General features: G+C 36.7%; 2 protein-coding genes and 1 long non-coding RNA gene across 3 annotated transcripts in view; 1 reads left to right on the forward strand and 2 right to left on the reverse strand.

The window, feature by feature from the left end:
• LOC135638207 (callose synthase 9-like) overlaps positions 1-14535 on the reverse strand; it is an 81783-nt gene extending 67248 nt beyond the window's left edge. The window contains exons 1-8 of the mRNA XM_065151225.1: positions 14379-14535; positions 13895-14110; positions 10847-10944; positions 10472-10635; positions 8373-8496; positions 8111-8221; positions 7908-8033; positions 3517-3606 (exon numbers count right to left, since the gene is read on the reverse strand). Of these exons, the coding sequence (XP_065007297.1) occupies positions 3517-3606; positions 7908-8033; positions 8111-8221; positions 8373-8496; positions 10472-10635; positions 10847-10944; positions 13895-14096 (915 nt within the window). The 5' untranslated portion in view covers positions 14097-14110; positions 14379-14535. The remainder of the gene's footprint in view (positions 1-3516; positions 3607-7907; positions 8034-8110; positions 8222-8372; positions 8497-10471; positions 10636-10846; positions 10945-13894; positions 14111-14378) is intronic.
• A 497-nt stretch (positions 14536-15032) lies between these two features.
• LOC135638343 (uncharacterized) lies at positions 15033-18069 on the reverse strand. Its single transcript, XR_010496592.1, has 2 exons — positions 17846-18069; positions 15033-15308 (listed from the first exon to the last, which is right to left on the reverse strand). It is a non-coding gene; the product is annotated as an uncharacterized LOC135638343 (long non-coding RNA).
• Positions 18070-20416: 2347 nt separating this feature from the next.
• Positions 20417-25926, forward strand: LOC103984776 (protein PLASTID MOVEMENT IMPAIRED 1-like). The gene is made up of 3 exons (XM_065152940.1): positions 20417-21712; positions 21788-23115; positions 25295-25926. The coding sequence occupies exons 1-3, from the start codon at positions 20586-20588 to the stop codon at positions 25321-25323; spliced, it is 2484 nt and encodes an 827-aa protein (XP_065009012.1). The 5' UTR covers positions 20417-20585; the 3' UTR covers positions 25324-25926.
• The last annotated feature ends 1223 nt before the right edge of the window (positions 25927-27149 follow it).

The raw sequence follows: 27149 nt of genomic DNA on the forward strand, positions 1-27149 counted from the left end.
TTCTTCTCCCCACATAGGGAGAAGAAACCGAGGAGAAGAATCGATATATATATATATATATATATATATAATAAAAGGTTAAAAAATAATAAGAAGGAGAAGAAACCAAGGAGAAGAGGTTTCTTCTCCAGTTTCTTCTCCCCGCGTGAGGAGAAGAAATCGAGCGTTCTCCCCGCAAAGCCTCGGCAACATCACTGAAGCTTCTTCTCCCTGCACGAATGAGAAGTCGTCAACGATGCCGAGGCCTCGTTGCCTCAGACGAGAAGGAGGCGACATCTTATCTGCATCGTTCGGCGAGGGAGGGTGGCGACAGATCGAGATCGTCGAGGGAGAGCAACGCCAAATCTTCAAGTTCTCTCGTTTCTTCTCCCTCTTCTTCCTTCTCCCTCGGCTAATACCGCCCGGTAGCGGGCAACGACAATCGAAATCAACCATTACTGACCAATTTCGAGCGATAACGGGACGAAAACAACCCCAATCGACGATACCACTCGGTAGCGTGAGGTCTGTGTATCGATCTGCTAGCAGACCGATATATACTGTCCGGTACGGACGGTATCATTCAAAATTAAAATCCTTGATTTACAATTCCCAATTGTCGGTCATAACAATCAAAATAGATACAACCTGATTATCAGTCAGCATCCTTCTAATAAGTTTACCCCTCAACAAAATAATTTCATTCCAAAGTTGTCCAAAGACTCCAAACAATATGTTGGTACATGAGTTTTTTAAAAGAGTACAAAAACAAAGATCTATTAAATCCGTAAGTGAAAAAGATAAATCTACAACACCAATGCTTAGTATTGGTTTATTATAAAGTCAAATAGAAGGTATGCCATAAATCTAGGCAGCAACAACTGAAGGAAATAAAATTTCACCAGGCAGAAACAAAGTGATAGTCTCAAGTTTCTCAAACCTAAAATACTAATCTAAGATAAAAAAAGACAATTACTAACGAAAGTCCAAAATTTGCAATCTTAAGCAATGAACCAGTACCTCCTAAAAAGAAAACATTGTTTTTGCGAATCTTAAGCAATGAACCAGTACATCCTAAATATACATTGTCTCAAACTAAAAACAGAGAACCAGAATTATTAGAAGATCCAAGAAATCTTTGCACCTTGCCAAGGGTATTGATGTTTCACTTGCCAATCAAATATAAGCAGACAACCATGCAACGTGGCAGCACCAAGGAGCTCCAACAAAGCTGTCTGCTTTGTGAAAAGATATGCAGGATATTCTTTAAAAAATCTAATAAATCTCCCACTGTATATAACTCGTATTTTGTCTTGCAATCTTCATTTTAAGTGAACAGAGCCATAATTTCCTCTTCCAATATAGTGAGAAAAGGAAGACAAAGAAAGATAAGGGCACATGCCCCAAGGATTGTCATATCAACACAATGGAGTCATATAAGCATACCTTTCAAGCACAGTACAATTCCATGTCATGACAGTTGACACCGTTGTTAATATGATGGCACCTCCAACACAGGTAAGCATAATCTGTGTCAATATTCCAGGATGGATTTTAACCTATGCCAACACATACCAATCAGCACAGAAATCTTTGGCGTCACATTGGGGTAAGTGGAAGACCATTGATGACCATTGATGACAAGTACCTAAAAATAAAGTACAAAAGAACATTTTGTTTTCCACTAGCCTCATTTATTCTTTTCCCTACCTTTATTTTCCTACTTCCCAACCTATGAGAACCCATCTTTCTCATTACACAGAAAACAAACCATGCAACTAAGGCAATCCACACTGCTTCTACCTGCTGTCTTTTGTCTTAATAAGTTAAGAAGCACATTGATCTATGAATATATGTGACATTTACTTATTTAGTACATAATCATAGACTTTCCTGGTTTTCATTTATAATCTCGAAGATTTTTCACTTTGATTGCTAAATTGCCAAATGATCCCCGGTCACATAGACTATGAGTAGTCTTTTGATGACCTATTTGATGCCCACAGCTTTTTCATACATTGGTCAATCAAGGTTCTCCATTCCACTAGTACGAAACAAGCAGTATGTACCAATCCATGGCGGACGGCACTTCAAGCAATTTGATTTGACCAATAAGAAAATAAAAAAAAACTTGGAAGTGTTTAATTTGTGAGAGCCCTCTTCTCCACACTGTCACAAACGGTCCCCGCGTACTCGCAACAACTTCGTTCAACGAACCGTTCATCGCTTTTGCATGCTTGAACAGAGACATTGCAGCCTGTTTTGCCTTAGTTTTGTGTGCTTTTGTTTGTAAAAATACATGTTCGAACGGTTTCAATGCACAGTGCGACCGCTCACCATGCCATGCCAAAAAGCCCCAAAATGGCTCTGTTTTCGCGTGTCGTGGGCTATTTTCTGTAGCCCACTACAACGCGCAAAATGTCAGCCATCTCAGCACCCTGGAACCCCTCGAGTGGCACAGGGCTAGATGGGGATTCGGTATATTGTCGGGCGTTGAAAAATCTTCACAAGTTCGCACGTTAACTTGACGGGAACTTGCCTTCGCGGCCGACACCCGGTGAGCAGTTGTTTGTGGACTTGCAACTGTTCATTCTACCTTCTAAAGTTCTTGTTTTCCTCCTTCCTCTTTTTTCTCCTGTGCACACAAGGTGCTTGCTGAATTGCTTGTAAAGCTTCCCCTCTTTGCAAGACGTCGAGACTTGTCCGTCGCTCATTTTCAATCTAATCAACTTTCTATTTTACAGGTCCTTCGGAACCTGTACGAGGTTGTAACTAGGCTGAACCTTTGCAGACGCATATGTCGCAAAGACGCCTCAAGACTTAAGCAATCCTAGCAAAGTCTGTGAAGTTGGCGCAAAGGTACGTCGTGACTTAGACAACTCAAGCTAAGTTCGCGTCTTTGCCACAAGGATGCCTCACGACTTAGGCAATTCCAGCTAAGTTCGTGACAATACATGGAGGGTACAGAATCGCTCCTGAGCCGCTATCGTGGAATGTCACCTACCTCCCGAATATGTTGTTAGCGAGGGCTCTTATCCATACATCGGGGGAATGGAAACACCCCCGACCCATTGTCATCCGACACCGCCTACCCTCCTTGTTGCTCGCTATCGTTCATCGCCCACCCCCCCCGAGATGCTTCCTGCTATTCTCCTCTTCTTCCTCTTCCTCTGCTTTCTCTTATTCCATCTTCCTATTCCTTCACTGTCTCCTCTTCCCACTTCTTCCACTTCCTCCACATTCTCCTCTTCTTTGTTCCTTTGCATTCCTCTTCCGGTCTCCTTCATCACACCTTTTTCCTCTTCGAAACACCAGTACCTAGTGTAGATACACTGGTACCAACCAACACGTACCAGTCTGCTACCGATCAATACATACCAAGCTGACCATGTCACCAATATGAGTTGCTTGCTGAAACAAATACACAGAAGGCCTAAGAACAAAAATACAAGAGATGACAAAAAGAGGGAATGTGAGCAAGAATTAATCAAAATTGTCAACATAATACTGTACCTATCTAAGAACCAAAAAACTTACAGGTTCACTGCCTAAAATACTCCCAAATCTCGACTGTTCATTGGCAAGAAGATGAACGACATGTTCTCGTTGGTTGCTGACATTATCTTTCTGCATAACAAGCAAACACCACACTTCATTAGCCAATTTAGTGCATTTATCACAATGTTCGTTCCTACAGATTGAAAGGCAAAAGAGACAAATAACATTTTTTTAAAAAGTATGGCAATATAATGAAGAGTATTACAAGGCAGCAAAATAAGTATTTTCAAGGATCAAATTGTTGAATTACTGCATTCACATCGAGTATTTTACTCCTATAATACTATAGCAACAGCCTCCAACAATTATAGACATGGTTCAAAAAGCTTGAGTGAAAGTGCATTCAAGTTAGTTCTCTGATGCAAGTAATTGATTCAAGTTAGTACTATAAGGTAGACTGTTACTGCCATTTCTAGGACAATGCTATTAAGGTCATTTAACAAAATTAACAACTGTTGGAGCAACAAGCAGTTGTTATTAACAACCAGTACCCGGCTATATATTCACTAGGCAATTTGAAGACTATCCTACTTTGTTGTCTCTAATCATGTTGTCAGTGAACTTCATCTACCTTTCTCACACCTCACAACTGCAACTGACTATTTGACCTTACTTTCATCGACAAGCACAGACCATATATCAACAACAATAACAAAGTCATAAGTTCCATCTATTCGGGTTGACTAGATGGATCTTTTGCCGCCATTGAGATATGTACAAAAGTTAAGTTCGAATACTTTAAATCATTATTTATATTTTATAGTTTCTATTAAAGTATTTTCAGGTCTTTCTCTATCTCTCCTTATACCACTAACATTAATCATTTTACCTCTTTTGACTACCGCATTCGAAAGTCTCCTAAGCACATGCACATACCATTTTAAATGATTTTCTCTCATCTTATCCGCTCTCAAAACGATGCTTAGTTATTGACAAATAAAAGTATTTATTTTCCTATCTTTCCTAATAACTCTATACATCTATCTCAACATTCTCATTTCGACAACACAAACTTTTTATATATATTATTTCTTAACTGCCCAAACATTTAGATGCAAAAAATATTGTTGATCTCACAACTATCTTATAAATTTTATCTTTTAAAGTCAAAGGTATCTAATGATCATGCAAGACTCCTGATGACCCTCGTCATTTTAATCATCATGTTTTTACTCTATAAATAATATCCTCATCTTAGTGAATAATTGATCCAAGATACCTAAAGCTTTTACTTAAAGGATCTTCTTATCCATCCAATTTAACTATATTCTCCTATCTACTTCTAGAATCACTAAAATTGTATTTTATATATTCAGTTTTAATTCCACTTAATCTCAAAACATTTAATTTCTAAAGCTTGCCTCCATAGCTCAAGTTTATAATTAATTCTACATAGGCTCTATCATGTAAGTGACTATTAAATTCATCCATTATCAACGTGAAAAGGTAAGGACTTTATGTGATTCCTTAATATAATCCTATATTAAAAGGAAACTCATTAGATACATTCTCTATAGTTCTAGCGGTAGTAGTTACATTATCATATATATTTAATAACATCAATATAATTAGTGGATACACGCTTCTTTTCTAAAACTCATGATAATAATTATTTAGGAACCCAATCATAGGCTTTTCTCTAAATTAACAAGTACAAACCATCTCAGACTTATTTTAAAACTTTAATATGTAAAATGATCATTTATCTTATTCCCCATCATGAGCATTCTTTTTTTCTTCTTTCAAAGGATAAGTGACGAAGGCGAAATTCAAGCCCATGACTTACAATAAACTATCAAAGTCTTTAGCAACTAAGAACCAATTGATACCTTTTATGACATGACACCTTCAGCCATATAGATGAACATAATATTCATCTGCATTCATGTCGACATGGCTGCTTGTCGAACATCCAGACCAATAAAAAAAAAGAGAATCATAATTAGTCCATTAACTTTCCTTACACCTAAAAGGGTATACGATGATCACATATCATCAATATCACTTTTACACTTGATGTCATTATTAACTTTGTAATCCTCATATGCAAATTATCCTCTAAAAACTATCCTTGTTATTGAACCATAAATCAAAAAACAATAATGTTTTCTACTCTTTGAATATTTTTGTCACTATAAGCTCTTCATTTCTTATGTTCATGTCAATGAATACGCATTTTGTTTCATTTGTTGGTTCAGACTAGTTCCAACGTAAACATTAAGCAGGACAAGACTATTCTGCTAAGAAATCATCATTATAAACTCGAGTCATTACAAATAATAGAAATATAGTTTAAGACAATAAAATACGAAATATATGTATTTATTTGAGACTAGACCTGTTTATGACACGAGAGGTAAGTCAACAAAATCTCAAATTCAAATAGATTGATCTTTTGGTTTGCTTAAGAAAATATAGATGAGAATTCAAAAACACGTAACTCAAAGGAACCTAATATTAAGTTTAGAACCAAACCACAACCATAAGCTCACTTCTTCATTTCATCCTTAATATAATACTAGGTTTTGAGACCTAAACAGGATCCAAAGTGTCATGACCTTAATTAGCAGCCATTCCATCTCCTTGCGCCTGTTGATGCTTGCACTTCTTATCCCAAGTTGTATCATCTTGCATGTGTTATAGACTGCTATGAGCATTGCTCTAAACTTTCATTTTCGCTGATTGGCAACAAATGGGTCAACCAGCATATGTATATTGTTCTAGATACTATGTTACCTTTGTTGTGGTTTAACAAGCAGTGGCATAGTATCCATCAGTGCTTCCAGATATTCTGTAACCTTCTTAGGTTTCCGAATCAGTTTCACATGCTTCTTATGTAAAACATTTGCTGACCATTTTATATTGTGGTTCAAAAATATGAAAGAAAACACTTCAAAACAACCTCTAGCTGACTCAATCACCGTCCATCATGTTCATCCATTTTCATGATTTAATCATCAATTTCTCCAGATATGCCAATGGATAACTGAAGAACATGAATCAGGCCCCAGCTTCCACTTCATGCAGCACAGATCAGAAGAACAAATGCAATAAGGCTGCTTAGGACAAAGTCTCAGCTAGATACAAGGGCTGGTTTGCTAAGTGTAAAGGAGTACGAGTAGTGTATTGAACAGCAAAAGACATAGTTGAACTTCAAGAGAATTGCTATGTCATCATACAGAACACCATGCCACCCATATCTACCATTCTGATTATGGACCAATATGTTTTTTTTTGTGATATCAAGGTGGTATATACATATCTTACCTAATCATATATTACCAAAAGCAGTATCAGAAAGAGATTTAAAACCTTCAGCTATGTAATAAACAAGAGATCAGGTTTGAACTGCTTTTAAGCAAAAATTATTAAGGCAATATACTTTTCCAAGCACCAAAAAAAAACACTAATAGCACAAGATTTGTTGCCTAAAAGAGAAAAACAGTAAGGAGAGAAGAACAGTGGAACACAGAAAAAGAGTGAAAGGTTTGAGGATAAACTGAAACAATTTACTCATTTTATACTATAATACAGCTCTCTATTCTTCAATTGATAACCATTTGATTTGGAGATTTCATCAACTTTTTAGTTCTAAAATTACTAAGCAAAACTTATGACACAAGACTTTCTATTTCTGAAAAATGTTAAAACACTTAAAATGACAACTGAATCCCAGATAACTTTCAAATCTGACTTGAGACTTCTACAACCCAATTTCAGACTGCAGTCGTTTGTAGCTGGAGCTGAATAGTTGTGCCTTCTGTCTCTCCTTTCTTTTCTTCATTCCAAACTTCGTTCGCACTACTTTTTCATTTCATGGCATCATACACATATGGTCTCAACAAAGCAAGTTCCGGTGGCAAATACTTTGCGACTGCAACAAGCAGAAAGCAAATCGCCTAAAGTAGTTTCCAACATACTAGACAACGCTGACTTACAAGACAATATAAATAAGATGAGAAAGCGGCATATCATCAACATAATCAAACCAAACATTTATATGGCATCAATCCTTTCAAGCCATGACAATTAAGTTATCAACTAGAAGCAGAAAATACTTTGCAACTGCAACAAGCTGAAGCAAGTTGCCGCAAGTAGTTTCCAACATACTAGACAAAGCATCCACTTACAAGATATTATAATTAATGATGAGAAAGCAGCATATCATCTATAACCAAACCAAACATTTATATGGCATCATTCCCTCTAAGCCATGACAATTATGTAATTGGCTAAAAGCTACAAGTAAGATTCACTCGTTTCAATGTATCATCAAGACGCCAATGGAAAAAAGTTGACAAACCGTTTTCATCACCTTATTCGATTTTAATATATGTGGCACAGTACAACTTGACAAATGAAAAACCAACCTGGAACCCAAAGACATATTGCAACAGGTCAAGTACATCAGCATCCCTTGCAGCAGGAACAGGAAAATCACTAGGAAGCTTAGACAGGTTTGTGCAGCATTTTAATGATGAAATTGCAGCTTTCACCTAAATGTAAAAAATTGTTATATAGATAGCCAAAGGAATTTCAATAAACATTTGCTACAAGAGCTTTAACAGCTTGCCTCAGGGAAATTGACGATGACATTTGCAATAGATGGTGCATCCAGGGGAATGATGTTATAAGCAATTATGTCCTCTGTCATTGCAGCATCTTTTTCCATAACCCGCTTCATCTAGGGATAGCATAAAGGGCAATAATGATGTGGTAATGATCAAAAAAATTTATATTTGTAATTTGTTGCATAATGAACAATACAGGAAACACAAGCATTTATAACTTATAAGTATTCAGAGACAAATATTCCACAAGAAAATGATATAAACCTCTTCAGATATTATTTTAGCTGCATCATCAGGAGCTATTTCTCTAGTAAGATCCTCGAGTACTGTTCCCAAGACTCTCAGTGTTGCAAACACCTTCTTTCTTTTTACAGTCTTCTTCTCCAACCTGATTTTAGTGCAACAAGTTTTATTAATGTAAAATGTAGAAGAAAAAAAAAAGGAGATAACTGATTTCCATAATCCAACATCATTTTCAAGCAATACATACCAAGGGCAAAACAAAAAGAACAATAGAAAATCAGAGTCCCATGTACAGCATAGTAATTTAAGATTGAAAATTCCAGCCCTTTCCTCCTCCAAACAAAAAGAGAAACAATAAATTACACATGGGGATACTTCAAATGAATAGGAGCCCTCCCCTCCCCCAAATAAGAGCTTTGCAAATTTCCAAAGGACCAAGAGATGAGATTAATTATACAATCCTACTGGGTCAAAGTCAAACCACAGACACCAAACTGAAGATCCATTCAATAAAATTCTCCTAATTTTCCAATAAATTTATCATAAAAGTGCAAAAGTAATTATTAGGTAAAAAAAGAGTTAAAAGAAAGGAATTTAGATAACAATACATGACTTGACATATCACACTACTCAAGTTTGGAAGAGCTTACATGACCACAGGGTAGTTTAGATAGCTTTATTATTTAAAAAAAGTTTGAGAACTAAAAATTATCAAATGATTGAACAAGCATTTTCATTTGAACTTACAAGAACAAGAGAGACATTCATTGCTTCCTAAATTATATAAGAAATAAGCAAATGAAAGCTAGAGAAGTTCTAATGAATAATTTAGGTTTATGCATGGAAGAACAACTAGAGAAGTTGCTAAAGATTAAGTCGGTTTATGAATGGAAGAACAACTACAGAAGCAATTCACTATTGAAACAGTTGGTTTTAAAAAAAAAATATTCAAAGAAGAAGAAAGATCTTCACATGTTTTTCATTAACTAAAGAAAAGTGTATAATAGATTTAATACGGATTTAAATGGTGGCCTTTAGAAAAGAACAAAGATCAATCTACTAGTTATTCAAGGTGATAAAGATGCAGGGTAAGGCTATCATTAGCGTTAGGTTATCAAAAATCAACTTTTGAGTCCAAATTTTTCTGCATCAATAACATACAAGGATACCAGGCCTCATCAGGATAAACTTTTATCAAACATTCACTTCCAATTTTATTATGGTCAACAAAAGTCAGATTGTGGTTAATTGTAAACTTGGGAAAATAGAGAGAAACTTTATAGATTAAGGGTTTTAGAGTTAGTTCTAAGAACAAATATATAAAAGTCCAAATTTAGCATTACCAGGAGAAAATTTAAACAATAGTAGATGGAAAGAAATTCCGACAAGTAAAATTTTAAGATATCTTTGGACAAAAATATAGATAAAAATTTCCCACAAGTTTTAGCCATTGGTTAGGTGAAAGAGGAGATTGATAAAGATATTATCCATAGAGTTATAGATAAACAGTGAATGTGTATATGATAGAGTTGTTATAAGTGTTAGGACCATATAAAAAGCATCTATAGATGCATAATTGAGAAAAAAAAACTTCATAACAATTTTACAGCTCAAGATGGAGGCAACAATATTTAGCCATTTAACAAATTATCTTGTGAAGCTTCATTTTTTTAAGTCAAAACCCAGTTGTAGTCATTTTCTTAGAACTCAGGTACTGAAAGGCTGCAAGCGTAATAGTTTTAAATTTGTTGAAGCAATCAACCTCAGTTTATGAGTAGCATTTCATGACTCACAAGAAATTGTTGAAATTACTTAATCAAGAACCCATGCCCCATGCCTGATGACATACTAATGAAGCTCAATCGCAAATATTCTTATCGGTGATGGTGAAGCATTCAAAGAGAACATCAACAGCAGTAAAGAAATTGCTGTTTAGAATGATCTTTCTGCAAACATTAACAAACTGCAAGCTCTAACATGCTCCTAAGTAAGTTGAATGCAAATTCATAATGATTATGCAAATTCATAATGATTATGCAAATTTTAAAAAGAAAATGATACAGAGTGAACATGTATATATAAAGAATAATTATGTTAACAGTGTCACTTTGAAGACATACTCTCCAAGGTTGCCACTGAAAACACCTGATTCCCTCAATTTCATCTCGTCCTCACGCAACTCATCAACTTTATGCTTCTCTCTGTAGCGTTTATAAAATTCCTGTAGATAGGCAATGTCCTGGCTACGGTCTATGCCTCCACCATCCCTCTTAGCGAGTTTTTGCTGGAAATGTACATAGGCAGAATATGTTAGACAATGAGGGTAAAATATCTAATTGCTTTACATTAATCATCGGCAACTGATCAATGGTCGACTTCAGAGCCACAAGGAGAAGAGCTAGGGGGGAAGTCAGGATGCACTACTGCAGTATTCACATGAAGGGTGGAAGATATTCTTAAGAGTTGCAGCTTAGTTGCTATCAGAATAGCCATACCTTTATGACCGACATTAAACCAGTCTTGAACTGAAGCACACCTCTGCCTTCACTGTTAGGATCCAAGTTTTGTGCCAATGAATATGCATGCTCGCATACTGCAGCAGATGCATCAAACAAAAGTAGACACTGTTATCTCTACAACATCACTTGTATAGTTGTATCAATGTATGCAAGCCATAGCATTCTCATAAGTAAAATGCTGCTTCAGTTAAATGCAGAATGACAATACTAAGAACACTCGAGAGTTAGCATATGTCATGTTCAAAGTATCTGTGAAAGACACAAAATAGAAAAGAATACATAAAGATCAAACAAACACAATTGGCTTGAACAGGTGAAGTGGTTTCCTAAAAAACACATCTGCCTCATTGTAGCAAATTTTACCACCACCATCAATCTGTCATCCTGAAGAATCAACATTTGCTATGTTAAGCTGAAGAGATTACAAATTAGTGAAGATGTAACTTTAAATAATAGAAAATCAGTCCCTTCAGGCCAACAACACAAGCCAAATGATATAGCTGTCAATACGGATCTGTCTTGGAGGGTAAGTATGGATAATGTGCATTCATATGGCTCTGTCTTCATAAACTACTGCATAAAGCTAAACCTAGCTGAGGAGGTAACATACTGCCTCCTCATATGTGGCCAGCAGTAGAACACCATTAACGATGTTAGAACACCATAAGTGTCATATCCAGATGAGTAGTGAAAATGAGTTATCAATTTATTATCGTAAAAGTGACACTAAGCGATACTGACTTGATGTTACTACAATATACATTTCACTGAAATGTCAACACAATCATACAAATACAACACCAAAAAACCAGAATCAACTAGCATGAGTGGTGTGAAAAGTGAAAATCCTGCATTAAGTTTAAAAGTGAAATTTCAACAAAACCTATATATGCACCCTGCTGTCAAAGATTCAGCAAATACAGACTCAAATAGTGTCAAGTGTTTTCAAATACTTAAAATATACAAAAATAAGGTAAAAAGATACTAAAAGAAAATTATAGAAATGCAAATACAGCAGATAAAAAATGTTGCACCAAAACACACCTGATAAAGCATAATTCATATTTAGGAAAGAGGCGATAAGGAAAAAATTGCAAGTCCATGCAGGTGAGGCTATTACAAAGTGAGGTCCGCACAGGTTAAAACCATACAGTTTAATACATACATACATACATATACACACACAACAACAACAAAAAGTGGTGCTGTTCCAAAGAATATATTTATTACATGCATTTTCTATTGAACTTCTGAACCTAATACCAGGTAATTCACCTAAATTTTCTCATTTTCTTTTGTCGAACTGCATCATTTTTTTTTGTAAATAAATCTTGATAAAGTTTATATTTGACAAATATATTAATTTTTATATCTACATTAAATTTAAAATTATTTTTGGTTGATTCTACCCCAATAAACCTTGCTGCCATTTCATTGACAAACATGTATGAAAAACATTGTTTTTTTAATGATTTCTTGGCCATATAGATCGTAATAGGTCAAACCCTATAGTAATTGGCCAATTGTGGTAAAGTTTATTAATTTTTTTAAATCTCAAAGAAAGAAACACAAAAAGAGATGAGTAGGAGATGGAAGAACAAGAGAGGGGAAGTCAATATAGAGGAAACATAAATAAAATCTTACTACAACTATAGACAGACAAAGAAAGGGTGCAACAATCGGATTTTTCATCTATCACTGTCACAATATTTGTGATATATTGTCATTTAAGATAGAGAGAGAACAGCATATAAGAAAGAAAGAAAGGACGTTGACTAGTTCATTACCTTTTAAGGAAATAGGGAAGCTCTGCTACAACAAAGATTGACGATGTTAAAAAATTAGAATCAATCCCAAATCTTTATCCTTTTACATATCTGTTTTTGTTTTACCATGCATGTCACAAGCATGATGATTAAAGAATCATAAGGACCACAATAGCACATATTTTTATTACCAAGGTTGCAGGTCACAATCATTGGTATGATATATATACAATAGTTATTTACTATACTAATATTTCTTGGCTTAAAGTTAGGTGCAAATAGAAAACTTAGCAAGAGTGCGTCTAGAAAACTAAATGGCTATGTCGATGGTTGTAAAAAATACATCCATAAACAATACAATGAGTTGAAGTCCTAGAGAGTAGGATCCGCTTTAATGTGGTACAATAAGCAATGTCATGCACTGAGGCAAGCTCTAATGGAAGTATAATAAATAAGCATAGCAAATTTTTCACACAATAAAAATATTATTTTTGATGGAACTGATAGGATAACAAAATTAATAAGACACCGTCAACAAAAATATGACCAACCACCAGCTTACATAATTGATCTGTATTGCAGCCCACCATTTCTCGTTGGTGTGGACTGCCAGACTTTATAATCCTCTTAATGAAGATGCTAGAAGGTGATAAAATAATAAAGAAAGAATTCGTCGTACCAATTTGACTTTTATTTCTAAGCATGCCTTTAATTTGTAATCTAAAGGAACCCTTTACCAATCATTGGAGGTATAATATCAAACTAACAAGAGTCACAAGAAAAGCCTTCTCAATCCCATTTGATTCAACAAAACTTGGTAAGGAAAAAAACCGAAGGATGACAACACAATGTAAAAAAGGAGGACAACTGAACATAATTGACCATGAACAACTATCACAGTACAAAATCAACAACTACTTAATCCGCTTGCAATTATATAATGGTGTTCAGTTACTTCGCATAAGAAATTTTTAATTAAGTTTGATGGTTCAGACTAATATCCTGGTGGAAGAGACAGCATCCGTCTTACTAGCTTCGACTAAAAAATGACATGAGAGTTTCAAAATACCAATGCAATTGATCACTGAATAAGAAGAGCACATGTTACAATTAGAAATAAATGGAAGATAAATCTCGTGATAACTCATGGTCGTTTGCAACTAAATAGCTAGCAGAAGTAGAACAGAACATTTAGTAGGCTACAAGATTATTCAAGGAATCTCTCTCCAACAACAAAGAATAAGATAATGTATCTTACGGATTCTTGAGATGTTGCGGTCCTCGTCTTCGATCTCATCTGCCGCTCTCAGTATATCATCGATGTGCGTGTTGTTAGCCAGGCAAGACGGAACATTCCCTGCAACACCGCTGACGGGCTGCCCAAAAGCACCAACGCCCAGCCGCTCACCGCGAAGGGCCGCCCGGACCAGCCGCTCCCAGTTCTCCTCCGGCGTCGGCATTTCCCCTCACGGACCTAAAACACGAAATAGCCACTCAGAACCAAAATCGCGAGGAGAAGTAAGAAAAACAAAGAGAAAATAAATGTTCACTTCTCAGCGTAAAAGCTCAGCTCCAGATCGGGAAACCCTAGTAAGCAATAGAGGTAGGACAGACAAGGAATTATATGCCAAAAAACAAGAAAAATGACCATATAACAGCAAGAGATAGATCGAAAAAAGAGAAGAGGACGGGTCGATTTAGTTCGAGAAATAAAGAGAGACGACTGGGGAATGACATCTTACGGGGAGAGAGAAGGGGGAAGAAGCGAGGTTTGAGCTCGCAGTTGATTTCCTTCAACGCGAGGGCTCTGGAAATGAGAGAGAGAGAGAGAGCGCGTGGTTAATGAAAAGAGGTCGACGAAAACAATGTAGTGATGTCTAGGGTTAATATGATGGCGTCGAAGAAACAACCTAGAAATGTGTTTTGGTGTGCTGTTCTCGACGATCTACCCTTTCGAATAACCATTTTTGTTCGCATGAATTTACAGATTTTAAATAATTATTTTTTGTAGTCAACAATTTTTTATCAATTTCATCATGCATTTTTAGAAGGCGAAATACCAATAATAGTAATTCAATTTGTTGCGTTGAGGTTAAAAGTGCCTGCCGACGCCACCTGGATCAGTCAAAATAGATGCCTGTAAGTGGGCTACAAGCTATTGTCATTCTTACAAGCAACATGTCATTAAATAACTTGTTTTTCTAAAATATTTGTCTCACAGTTTACAAACATAGATCTCGAGGGACAAAAATAACATGTGCGTCTTGGAACTTAAAGAGTGTTTATGCTTGGTTATATTATGTCACGACTTCTCAATTTGGCTTGTGTGCGCTTTAACGACCTTGGGTAAAAGTTAGACACCTGCATCCTGTTATTTGCTGTCTATTCAATCAAAATATGATGCTGGTCAAATATTTCTTTTGGCTAAACTTCTCTTCAGAGATTATTAGACCACGTACCAATTGCTCGTTCCCTACCCTCAAAACAGTACTTCAATTATAACATCTTAAGAGGTCCCTTCTAAGTCTCTACTGAACATTTGGCCCGAGTGGGCATCACGAAACAAAAGACGAATTCTCAACGCTGATACTAAGTTGTGGACTCCGATGAAGTGCTTCCCGCAAAAGTCCAAAGGAAGCTGCTTTTCTTGCCGAACATGCCACATTGAACACCTGTTAACAAATCAAGCCAGGAACAAGAGTGAAAATTCTTGTTTAAATGATATGATACGAGGAGGTGAAATTATCAAACATATGATACGAGGAAGATAATTAAATCAGTGAGTTCGTTGATGCACAGGCCCAATTAATACAAAGCTCAGGCGATATTGTAAAGAATTAACTGATCTGATACAAAACAAAATGATTTAGCTACAAGTTAGACAATGCACACCAAGAAAGAAAGATGGGGCCTTGCAGTGTTAGCAGCAGTAGTAGAAAACACTCGTTGTTTAATAAAAGATTGCCAGATCTTACATAACAATACTACCTAACCAGGACGAAGAAGTAGAGATAGTTTGGCATTTGGATCATCAAATAGATCATTAGGGATCCACCTAAGAGCATCAACTGCACAAACACCAAAACAACCACCCGACACCTATGTAAAAGAATATAACAAGAGCTAACTAGACCATCAATGTGAGGGATATTTGAACAACACATGTTCAAAATTTTCTTAATAAGGACTTTGGGGGATGTAGCATTGCCACAAGAAATCCCTAAATTTTCTTTGCAACAAAACAGCATTTCACTCGATCCAGGCATTGGTCAACAGAAGGGTACTCAACTTCCAGCAAGCCAATTAAATTAATTGGACTAACCAAGCATCCAACTAATAAGCTAACACTACTGACACCATAAAGTCATTAGGTCATAATCATGATTCCAAGCACTTCTTAAATGAATGTAAGATCAACCAAAGGTAACAAGCATATAGTATTAGCTTATTATTGGTGTCAACATAACACTGACCGTGTAAAAATTCATCTGTTATACCCGACAAAGTCAGATTTACGCACCAGGCTGAAAAACACAGCAACCTGAATACCGCAATTTGCAGTCTAATTTACCCTTCTTAGAACAACTAGAACAAACATGCACCAAAAGTTACACTCCAACAGACAGTTTTTTAAACAAGTCAAATTTTTCACCATGAAATGCAATATCTCACCAATTGATCCAAGAAGAATCAAATGGCATAAGGTTTTGAGAACGCAAAAGGAGATGCACTGAACGAGCACAAAAACTTCAAACCTAAATCACTAACAGCAGATAACAGGATATATTCAACAAAGCTTTTTTGAAAGAAGTTTGACAATTTGGGTAGTTTAAATAGTTTAAGAAGCATAACAACGTCAGCATAATCCGAAGCCTCCATGAGCATTAACTGATCAGCACTGGAATTTATGAACTAGATAAATCAACATAACATTTTCCCAAATGAGAAGTCAAGAGTTACACAAAAAAGTTTAACTTCTGAGTCTGTCACCTTTCTTAAACAAAAACATGTGAGCAAGCTATTTTTAATTGGTTCAGCATCTCCCTTTATTTATCTCCACACCAAGGTCTTCTTGTCAAATTTGAATAGCATACATGTCCCCCACAAGTACATGATACGGTAACAGCCACACAACAAAGATTTTCTCAGTCTGCAACCTGAGCTTGTTGTTAAGATGAACCGTATTAGGAAAGAGACTTGGAAAGAAGGGGATACAAAGAAAAAAACCAAAATTTCCAAATTTTAAAGAAGGTTTAGCAGCAGACAAACAAATGAGTTGGTTTTTCAAGTTACAACTTACTAAAGTTATTTAGCAGAGATTGCCCCGACTCATGATCCCCTGTTCATCACAATACCCTTGTTTTTCACATCATAATACCTATAAACATCAGCCCCAGATAAGAGAATGCAGAAGGAGAGCTTGGTCTTTGGAGTGTTCAAAAAATCATTGAGCCTAAATACCCACTTTATGGTTGTATGTAGTCCCACTTGTTTATCATGAAAAGCAACATTTATCGAAGGTTCACATCAAGGATGCACAACTCAAGGTTCAAAAGCGAACCTGGGGCTGGGAGTATATCCTTCCATCATCAATGAATTTCATAATTTTTTATATTCCCAACTCATGTTGCCTTTCACTTGACCTTTAAAATAACTACTCTCCAATAAAGCATCCAGTTACAAGAGGCTGGAGCTGGAGAACTAATTTTTATTATGAAGTAATATTGTTTTTCATCAGAACTACTGAACCTATTAAAGCAAAAGATCTAACAGCCTCGTAGCTTTCAGTTCAAGGTAACAGGATACTACTCAACCATTGCTTTATAAGGTTCCTATGAGATGTGTCATGAATCCACTAACTCGCAAACTTTTTTCTTTAGATTGCATTTGCCCGTATCGATATGTGCTTGAGATAGAAGAGTATCTCCCATCCCTCACCTTCCTTCGTGTTGTCGTGTTTATACACATTACGAAACTTCTCCGAATCATGGTTTCCCCATGAGTTGGTTCAAGTACTAGAAGAGCCTACGGCAAGCAATGTCACCAAAACCTAGGGCTAAAACTGAAAACAAGAGATAATGTGCGTAACAAGATAGACGATAGATTAAGAAGATAAGTATCGAGATTGACAACGCTCCTTGTACAGAATTTGTTTGGAGATCATCAAGAAAAGGAGAGCAACGATAACGAAAAGAAAGAAGCAAATCACCTCATCTGAGAAGGAACTATTAGGAGGAAGAGGGAGGAGATAGATCTTGCTTCTTGGGAGGCTTCGCTTGGGTCACGGTGAGGCAGTAGGCGACGACGGCGGACGGGAACACGACGAAGGTCGACCACGCCGCCAGCCGCGACAGCAGGGGCTCCCCTCTCGTCAACGACGCCGCCGCCATGATCGCCCCTTTGCACGGCTTCGTTTCGGCGCCCTAGTTACTCGAATCCCACAACAGCGATCCATCCACGACTCGATACTATTCACATGATCCGACCGCTCCGATTTGAATGTCAATCGAGCTTGCGTCGATTAAATTAATAATGCAGATAAAACTTTAAACGGTTTCTTTATTTTAATTATACTATTAATTTTTAATATTAAATAACCTATGTGAGAGTGCATGTTTTTATTTATGTATTGCACATTTAAGTGCACCATCCAGTATTTGGATAGAACATACTTTGTCTATGTGATTTATTTGATTTTTGTTATATTTTTCTAAATAATGAAGGTTCAGTCTATCCTTCAATAATAATAATAATAATTCACAATATCGAATTTGGGATTCGTTATATATATTTTTTGTCACGATGTAGCTTTATAAAAGATAATATTGTTAATTAAATTATAAATATTTAAATATTAATGTATATTTTCTAGTAAATTTAAAAATATATATATCTCATCGTCTTAGGTAACAATTGTATCTATTTTTGATAGATAATTTACTTTGAATAGCCTCAATTAATTCTCTTAACTACCCATTAATGCCTCCTTTTTTATATATAAATCGAGATTTAATTCACACATTCTAATCATTTTTAAAATATTTTTTTAAATCAAATTGGATCGTTTCGATTGTTTATTATTCATATATTTTTAAACATAATTATTCATATATTTTTATTAAAATAACCCTACATATGCATCTCAATTGTTTCATGTTTACCATGAAACAATCAAGCATTTAATTGGCCAAGAAATCATGTTAGAAATTTTTTTCTTTTAGAGGGGAGTGATCATCCCATCTTTTTCTTCTTATCATCTTTGTTATAAGGGGTGACTTCTGTATCCATGGATCAGCTCAATAAATAAATTTATTTTTGAAAAAAATAAATCATACGACCACTTGCAATATACAAGATTTTGTTTGCATATGTGCATGAATTAAGTGACACAGTAAATAGATTTGTGAACGGTTCGCTTGCGGCCAACCAAAACCTCCGAAAAAAGATCGACCAAAATAAACAAATGGGTTCAGTATCTGTCGAGTCCATCGTTTGACGGGGATTAGACAGCAAGTAAAAACCATCGATCAAGATCTTCCACTGCTGGAGAACTCTGTGAAGGAAGACACCACCGAGCCCGTGCCATCTTTGAATGATTCTTGTTGATGCTCTCACCTCGTTATGTGCAGCAGCGAGCGAGGAGTTGAAATGATCAGTAAAGCAGCTTGATGTCAGCATCTGCACTCTTCGCTCAGGCCACCCAACATGGTTGTGTGCCCACCAGCATCCAAAAGAACATTACACCCCAAAATTTTGCTGCTTTTCCAGCATGCAGTGCTCAGCTGTCACTTTTTAAAGGGTAACTCTTTACATCATCCAAAGAAAATAAGGCGTTCGGTGTTATACTCCTCAGCACACTTTTGTTGTGATCATGACCGGTCGACTCTGTAGTAATAGAATCGATCCACAAACTTCAATTACAATTTTCCATGGTAACGAAAAATATATTGGAAATGCACAAATATATCTTCATTGTATATAGACAATTTGTAATATTATCGTATTCCCTTATTTTAATCTCGAGCTTCATCTGTCTCAACCTTATTCATAATTTATGACTTCCGTAACGTTCTCCATTAGATATCGACTATCGTCTTCTTCATCATTCGGTGCAACCTCATCGTACTTCATCAAAATTGATATTTATTTTATTTTTATAGATTTTTCTACTTCAACATATATTGTAACAATAATAGTGTAAAAAAACTTCATAAATCATATTTAACCCGTGCAATCTTATCATTTATTAATATTTTATTCTAATTATCATTGAAATTAACATACTTGAATTGTCCCTCTTGATATGCTCAGTTCAATATTCTTCTTTATAGTTTATTGACGACACATCCTTTTGCTATTATCTTCTCCTTTCACCATTTATAATGTTGAATTCTCATTGATTATTTGATAACTATAAATAGATATATATATATATATATGCATGATGTAAATAATATTTTATTTATGATTAGATATACAAATCAAGCATTTTTTTCAAGTGATGAGGACAGATGCGATATTTATAAACATTCAAAGTTTCATAATAAAAGAGAATTTAAACTCTCAATGTATAATAAGTGGATGTATCACATATTGATGTTTTAGGTATATAGATTCACTTGATTTATTAAAAGGATATTATTCCTACCAAATATTACTTGACTGAGATTTTTTTTATTAGTGTAAAATTATCTTATATATTGTACATAGTATAAATAACGTTTTATATATTGTGAACATAGTGTGAGGTGATATGGAACATATCTTCCAGATATCGTGCATGCATCTCCTTACAGAATTCACCATTGTTCGACATGCCTCTCGCCTCTTCTCTTCATTTCAACCATCACCGAGCGCTACACCCTCACCATTGTTGGCAGCCTCTGGGCAAGTAAACACTTCCACTCGAAACCCTTAAACTTGTCGGCGAGCAAGGCGCCATTGCAGCCATGACCGGTTCCCCACCTCCCCCAAAGGCAGAAGCTAACATGCAGATTGTCCCAGAACTTGAGAGCCTAAACAGATCCGTTTGCAGAGCCCACAGTTCTCGTCGCACCGCCTCCCTCGTTCTCCCCTGCTTCTCCGGTGCAACCCCGCCCGTTGACGATGAGCCTCGACTCGTCGGAGAAGCTGCTCGGTCAGACCGCCACAACCGCTCCTCCGGCCATCCCTTTTGTGGAAAATCCCAGCAGGACCATGAAGGAGATGATACTGACGGCGGCCGCCATCACACGCCCGTCGGCGAACCTGGGCCCGAAGAGAAGCGGGGGATATGGAGCTGGAAGCCGATTCGTGCTTTGGCCCGCATCACCATGCATAGGTTGTTATGCCTGTTCTCCGTCGAGGTCATTGCGATCCACCACCTGCCTGTCTCGGTGGACGGGCTGCGTCTCTCGGTTGTCGTCCGCAAGAAGGAGACCAGGGACGGCGCTGTGAAGACGATGCCCTCCCGGGCGCTGCAAGGGACTGCTGACTTCCAGGAGACTTTGTTCATCCCATCCCACCTCTACTGCAGCGGTGGTGCGGGCACAGGGAAGCCCCTCAAGTTCGAGTCCCGCCTGTTCCTAATCTCAACAGTGGCAGTTGATGCTCCTCAGCTTGATCTCGGAACGAGCATTGTTGACTTGAGCTCAATGGTCAAAGAGTCCATTCAGAAGAACTTGGAGGGACAACGTATCCGGCAATGGGGGAAGGACTTCCCGCTATCAGGGAAGGCTAAAGGGGGAGAAATGGTTCTCAAGTTGGCATTCCAAATCATGGACGATGGAGGTTTTGGGATTTATAACCAGGCAGAGACAATAAGAACAAACAGGGAGAAGGATCCCGATTTTGTTGTCTCATGGAAACAACCAAGATCTTCTTTCAGTGATGCAAACCCAAGAACAATGATAGAAGACCCATCTCTCATACCTTCAGACGACAATACTTCCATGAGAAGATCGGCGGCAACTGACGAGCTCGCCCTTCAGGGTCATGATCTCAACCCTCCAGTCTCTCCGGTACTGCAAAAGACTAAGTCAGACCGTCTGGAAGTAGGTGATGACCTTCCAAACTACGAAGTTATCGATAAGGGAATAGAGATTCAAGAAGAAAGCCAGAACGAGGAGGGAATGACATCAGAGGCTACCACAAAAGAGGCATCAGTTTCGAGCGAGGTCGTAAAACAGGTGGTGCACCGCCGTGCTCAACAGAGGAGGCTAAAAGAGCTTCGTCCAGTTACTAGAGAGTTCGAAGCTCTTGACTCCGTGGTGACGGAGGATGTTGTTGGTCTGGCAAAGACAACTCAAGAACACAAACTCCAGAGATTGGATCCCGAGGAGGAAGCGGTGATAAAGGAGTTCCTTCGATTTCTCAAGTTTGAAGACAGTGAAGGGTCGAAATGTGATGTCGTGGACCTCATTACTTGCTCAAATTTGGGATCAAAAGAGGATGCCAGGAATGATGGGGAAAGCGTTCTCCTTTCAGATCTTGGAAAAAGCTTAGGCCCTGTAGTTCAGACAAGGAACGGAGGCTACTTAGCTTCCATGAATCCCTGCAATGTGCTGGCGCCAAGAAAAGAGACGCCGAAACTTGCCATGCAGATTTCTAGAGAGTTAATCCTCGAGGAGAAGAACCTGGAAAGTGAGTTTGAAGTGTTCCGAAAGCTGGCTGCGATGGGATCAGAAAAGATGGGTTCCAAAATACTCTCCCTGGTAGCCATGGACGAACTGTTTGGCAAAACAGCAGGGCAGATCGCGATTGAGGGAGTTGCGTCCGCCATAATAAGCGGCAGGAACAAGGAAGGAGCAAGCTCCAGTGCGGCCAGGACAATCACAACAGTTAAGAAGATGGCAGCAGCAATGAACGAGGGAAGGAAGGAGAGAATCTCGACAGGAATCTGGAATGCGAACGAGAAACCAGTCACTGTGGACGAGATCTTGAGCTTGTCATTGCAGAAGATGGAGGCCATGGCAGTTGACGCACTCAAAATCCAGGTAGAGATGACAGAAGAAGAAGAAGCTCACTTCGATGCTGCCCCTCTTATGGAATCTAATGACTCCAGCAACCCACTGGAATCGGCCATTTCACCTGAGGATTGGTCCAGAGCCTGCAGTGCAAAGGATAATGTCATGATGTTAGTGGTGGTTCAGCTGAGAGATCCATCAAGGAGTTATGAAGCAGTCGGAGCTCCCATGATAGTTGTGGTGAAAGCGGTAGCATCGGATGATGGACAAGGAAACAACGATAGGAGGTTTAAGTTGACGAGTCTTCATGTAGGAGGTCTTAAGTTGAGCTCCAACAGAAAGAGTGTAGGCGACGGGGAGAAGCAGAGATCGACTGCCATGCAATGGCTTGCAGAGAACGGGCTGGCGAAGGCAGGGAGAAGAACAAAGCGGACGCAAGCAAAGAGGAGCCAAGATGTGGTCTGGAGCATATCTTCGAGGTGCTCAGCGGGCATATGGCTCTTGCCTGTTCGCAACCCAAATGTGAAGGTTCTGGGCAATAATTTATAGGTACCTGTCGTGATTCCATTGACATATGTATGCACTCTTTAAGATTAATGTAGTAATATGATCAGAGCCCACTGCTCAAGAGAATCACAGTTTCTGATATTGAAAAAAAAAGGAAAAAAACTAAGCAAAGATGAAAACAAGGTTGGATGATTGTTCCCAGGTATTGAAGACCGAATAAAATGGACATTTTTTAGGATATTAGTATGTTAAAGTTGAAAAGAAAAAAAAGAAGAATTACATATATTGAGTGTATTTGGGAACATATTTGAAATGTGTAATGAGAGTCGAATACATATTTCAAATGTGAATTGGTATTTAATATTCTTTTAAAAAATTATACTTTGTTTGGATTATGCATTTCACATACTCAAAATTTAACACTTATACGATACTAATATAATTTTTAAAATTTTTAAAGTAACTTATGACATTATATAATCAAGTATTGCAAACATAATATAGTAAGAAATCATGATTTATGTCTTATATAAGGGTCAATTTTATTTTTTTCAAATTTTATTTTTTTCATTTAGATGATTATATTATTTATTTATTATATATTTAGATCATATTAATTTTTTAAATTTTAGATTTACGAGATGCTAATGTTGTTTTTTTAAATTTTTAAAGTACCTTATAACATTATCTAAAATCAAAGACTATCATGATTTATATCTTAAATAAGTTTGAATTTTATTTACTTTTAAATTTTATTTTATATTCATTTATATGCTTATATTTTTTATCAATTATATATTTATATCATATTATTTTTTGTAAAATTACATATATTCATTTATTTATTTAAATTAAATATATAAGTTACTTTTGAGTAAATATTAAAAATATTAAACGGATCAATTTATCACATAATATTCAATGGACTTTTAAAAAATAATGTGTTAATGCACATTTAAAGCATTCCATAATTATATATTCACTTAGGTTTTTTTTTTAATATACGTTAAAAATATAAATATATTCCCAAAAATCAATCATCATCCTAAGTGGAGAACGCGTGACATCCTGTGCATACAAGTGTAATAAGGATGAATTAAGTTGAATGGGTCACATTTGAGGTCAAATGAGGTTTAATATGTGCCTTAATATTTGCACGTCTCCCAGGAAGCTTGCATATATAAGATTATGAGTTGACTTCTCAACTTAATTTTGTGTGAGGAGTTATCTCAAAATTGTCATCGTAAGAATGTCCAAGTCGTATGTGCATTGTTCATGGAAAAAAGACGTGGTCTTGTTTGTCTTTTCCTCGTTTCAAACTTTTACGAATTCAAAGTCTTTCATTGGGATAGACTATACAATTATTACTAAATCATAATCGACAAATGAAGGTTCGACGCAGTCAATTATGAGACGGGTAAGACTAATTAGTTAATGGTGTTGGATAATCTTTTCAAATAAAATTGGGTTATCGTGTCAAAAATCCCATGCTGCTATCCCAAATATGATACCCAAAGTCGACCAGGGAAGTCCAATTCCACCTTGGTAGGTGGTTCATGCCCTTTCATGTACCTTTAAAGAATCAGAGTTCCACCAACAGAGCTTTCATGACTCTTGTGGCAAGAGATTTGGTAAAACAAAAGTCATCTCATCCTAGCTTTGCCCGAGAATGTCGCAAACTAATTTATTTTATTGTTTTCTGCGTGAACTTGTTGGAGATATAGTTCTGTCGGGCTGCGGCCAGCCTTGATCATGATTTCGTTCCAGGATCCATAAGCTTTCCATCTACCTTTAGCTTCTCGTTAGCGTTCTTCCACCTCGGCTGCATGTCAACTCCACTTGCTATGCTGTCTTCCAACCCAGTGACCTGGTGCTTCACTGTGGTGCTCACCGTCCTCTGTGTTATGTCAAAAATCTATAGCCTAGAGTTCGGCTATGCAAACTTTCTGAAGGAGAACTACGGTGATTTCATCTTCACCGACGGTTCAAGCATCGGTGATGGCGCTCTGCAGATCACGCCAAACTCAGGCAACCCAACATACCAATCTGGGAGAGTCCTTTACAAGGAAACATTCAAGCTTCGCAGAAGCAACCGGTCGACCCTTACCTCGATCGACACTACCTTCGTGTTCAACATACGCCCGTTGACTCGACCGGGGGGGGGAGGGCTTGGCATTCATTCTCACAAACAATCCGGCGCTCCCAAGCAACAGCGGCGGGCAGTGGCTCGGAATAGTCAACGATCAAACCAATAATAAGCTCGCGAACCACATCATTGCAGTAGAATTCGACACAAGGAAGAGCTACCCCCAGGATCTCGATGACAACCATATCGGCCTCGATGTCAACGGTATCATATCCAAAGCTCAGTTGTCGTTTGGATCTACTAATATTAACATTTCAAGTGGCTCTGATATAGTAGTCAACCTCCAATTTGATGCCATATCAAACTTGGTTAAAGTTAAAGCTTCCACGTTCAACGAAACAGTGCGGGGAACCTATATTTTTTACTTTTTGTCCTATGTTGATCTGTCAAATTATCTATCGGAGGATGTTTGGGTGGGATTCTCTGCATCCACCGGCAATCTCACTCAACTGAATCAGATAAAGTCATGGTATTTCAGAACCATCGACGTCGACATGACATGAACGGAGCAGTTCATGTGGTTGCTTGCAATGCTGATTCTGTTGCCTGTTGCTGCTGCTTGCTTATAATGGTGGAAGAAAAGGATGATAGTGATATCAGATAAAGATTTCCTCGAACTGTACGAGGAAATCTAAGGAAAATCCTTCCTTCCCACGTGTATAAATAAGATATTGTACTGTACTAGTTTATCAATACTTTTCATCGCTATAATTCAACTTATCATGGTATCAAAGCACACTGTCTTAAATCAAGGTTTATCCTTCCTTCATCTCCATCCTCCAACGACTTCAATCGGAGCTGTTGTCACTATATTCCACCATCAGGATCTGGTGTAGTGCCACCAACAACTAGCCTTTTAAGCCGCGCTTCCAATGGCGAAGCCATCAGACAACCTCTAAAGTCCTCGAGCTTTACACCAGCTCCTACGAGCAGCGACGCTACCCCTCTCCGCTTGTCAAGAGATGCTGTTGAAATCTTGGGTTGCAACCTGATGCCAACACCTTTCGTAGACCGAATAAAATGGACATTTTTTAGGATATTAGTACGTTAAAGTTGAAAAGAACGAAAAAGAAGAATTATATATATTAAGTGTATTTGGGAATATATTTGACTTGTGCAATAAGAATCTAATACAGATTTCAAATATGAATTGGTATTTAATAATTTTGTTTGGATTCTGCATTGCAAATACTCAAACTTTAACACTTATATGATGCCAATATAATTTTTAAATTTTTTAAAGTACCTTATGACATTATCTAAAATCAAGTATTGCAAACATAATATAGTAAAAAATCATGATTTATGTCTTATATAAAGGGTGAATTTTATTTATTTTCAATTTTTGTATTTCATTTAGATGATTATATTATATATTTATTATATATTTAGATCATATTAATTTTTTAAATTTTAGCATTTACGAGATGCTAATGTAATTAAAAAAAAAATAAAAGTACCTTATAACATTATCTAAAATCAAAGACTATCATGATTTATATCTTAACTAAGTTTGAATTTTATTTATTTTTAAATTTTATTTTATATTCATTTATATGCTTATATTATTTATTGATTATATATTTATATCATATTATTTTTTTGTAAAATTACATATATATATATATATATTTAAATTAAAAATATATAGTTACTTTTGAGTAAATATTAAAAATATTAAACGGATCAATTTATCACATAATATTCAATGGACATTTAAAATATAATGTGTTAATGCACATTTAAAGCATTCCAAAATTATATATTCACTTAGGTTTTTTTTTTTTAATATACGTTAAAAATATAAATATATTCCCAAAAATCAATCATCATCATCCTAAGTGGAGAACGCGTGACATCCTGTGCATACAGGTGTAATAAGGATGAATTAAGTTGAATGGGTCACATTTGAGATC

This window comes from Musa acuminata, chromosome BXJ3-5 (genome assembly GCF_036884655.1).
Source record: "Musa acuminata AAA Group cultivar baxijiao chromosome BXJ3-5, Cavendish_Baxijiao_AAA, whole genome shotgun sequence".
NCBI lineage: Eukaryota > Viridiplantae > Streptophyta > Magnoliopsida > Zingiberales > Musaceae > Musa > Musa acuminata.

Bases quoted from the DNA above. Each gene is read 5' to 3' on its own strand.
- LOC103984776 (XM_065152940.1), top strand. From the start codon at position 20,586: ATGACCGGTTCCCCACCTCCCCCAAAGGCAGAAGCTAACATGCAGATT. The intron at 21,713-21,787 runs AGAGATTCAAGA...ATCAGTTTCGAG, and splicing joins GAAGTTATCGATAAGGGAAT to CGAGGTCGTAAAACAGGTGG. The intron at 23,116-25,294 runs GCAATAATTTAT...GGCGCTCCCAAG, and splicing joins CCCAAATGTGAAGGTTCTGG to CAACAGCGGCGGGCAGTGGC.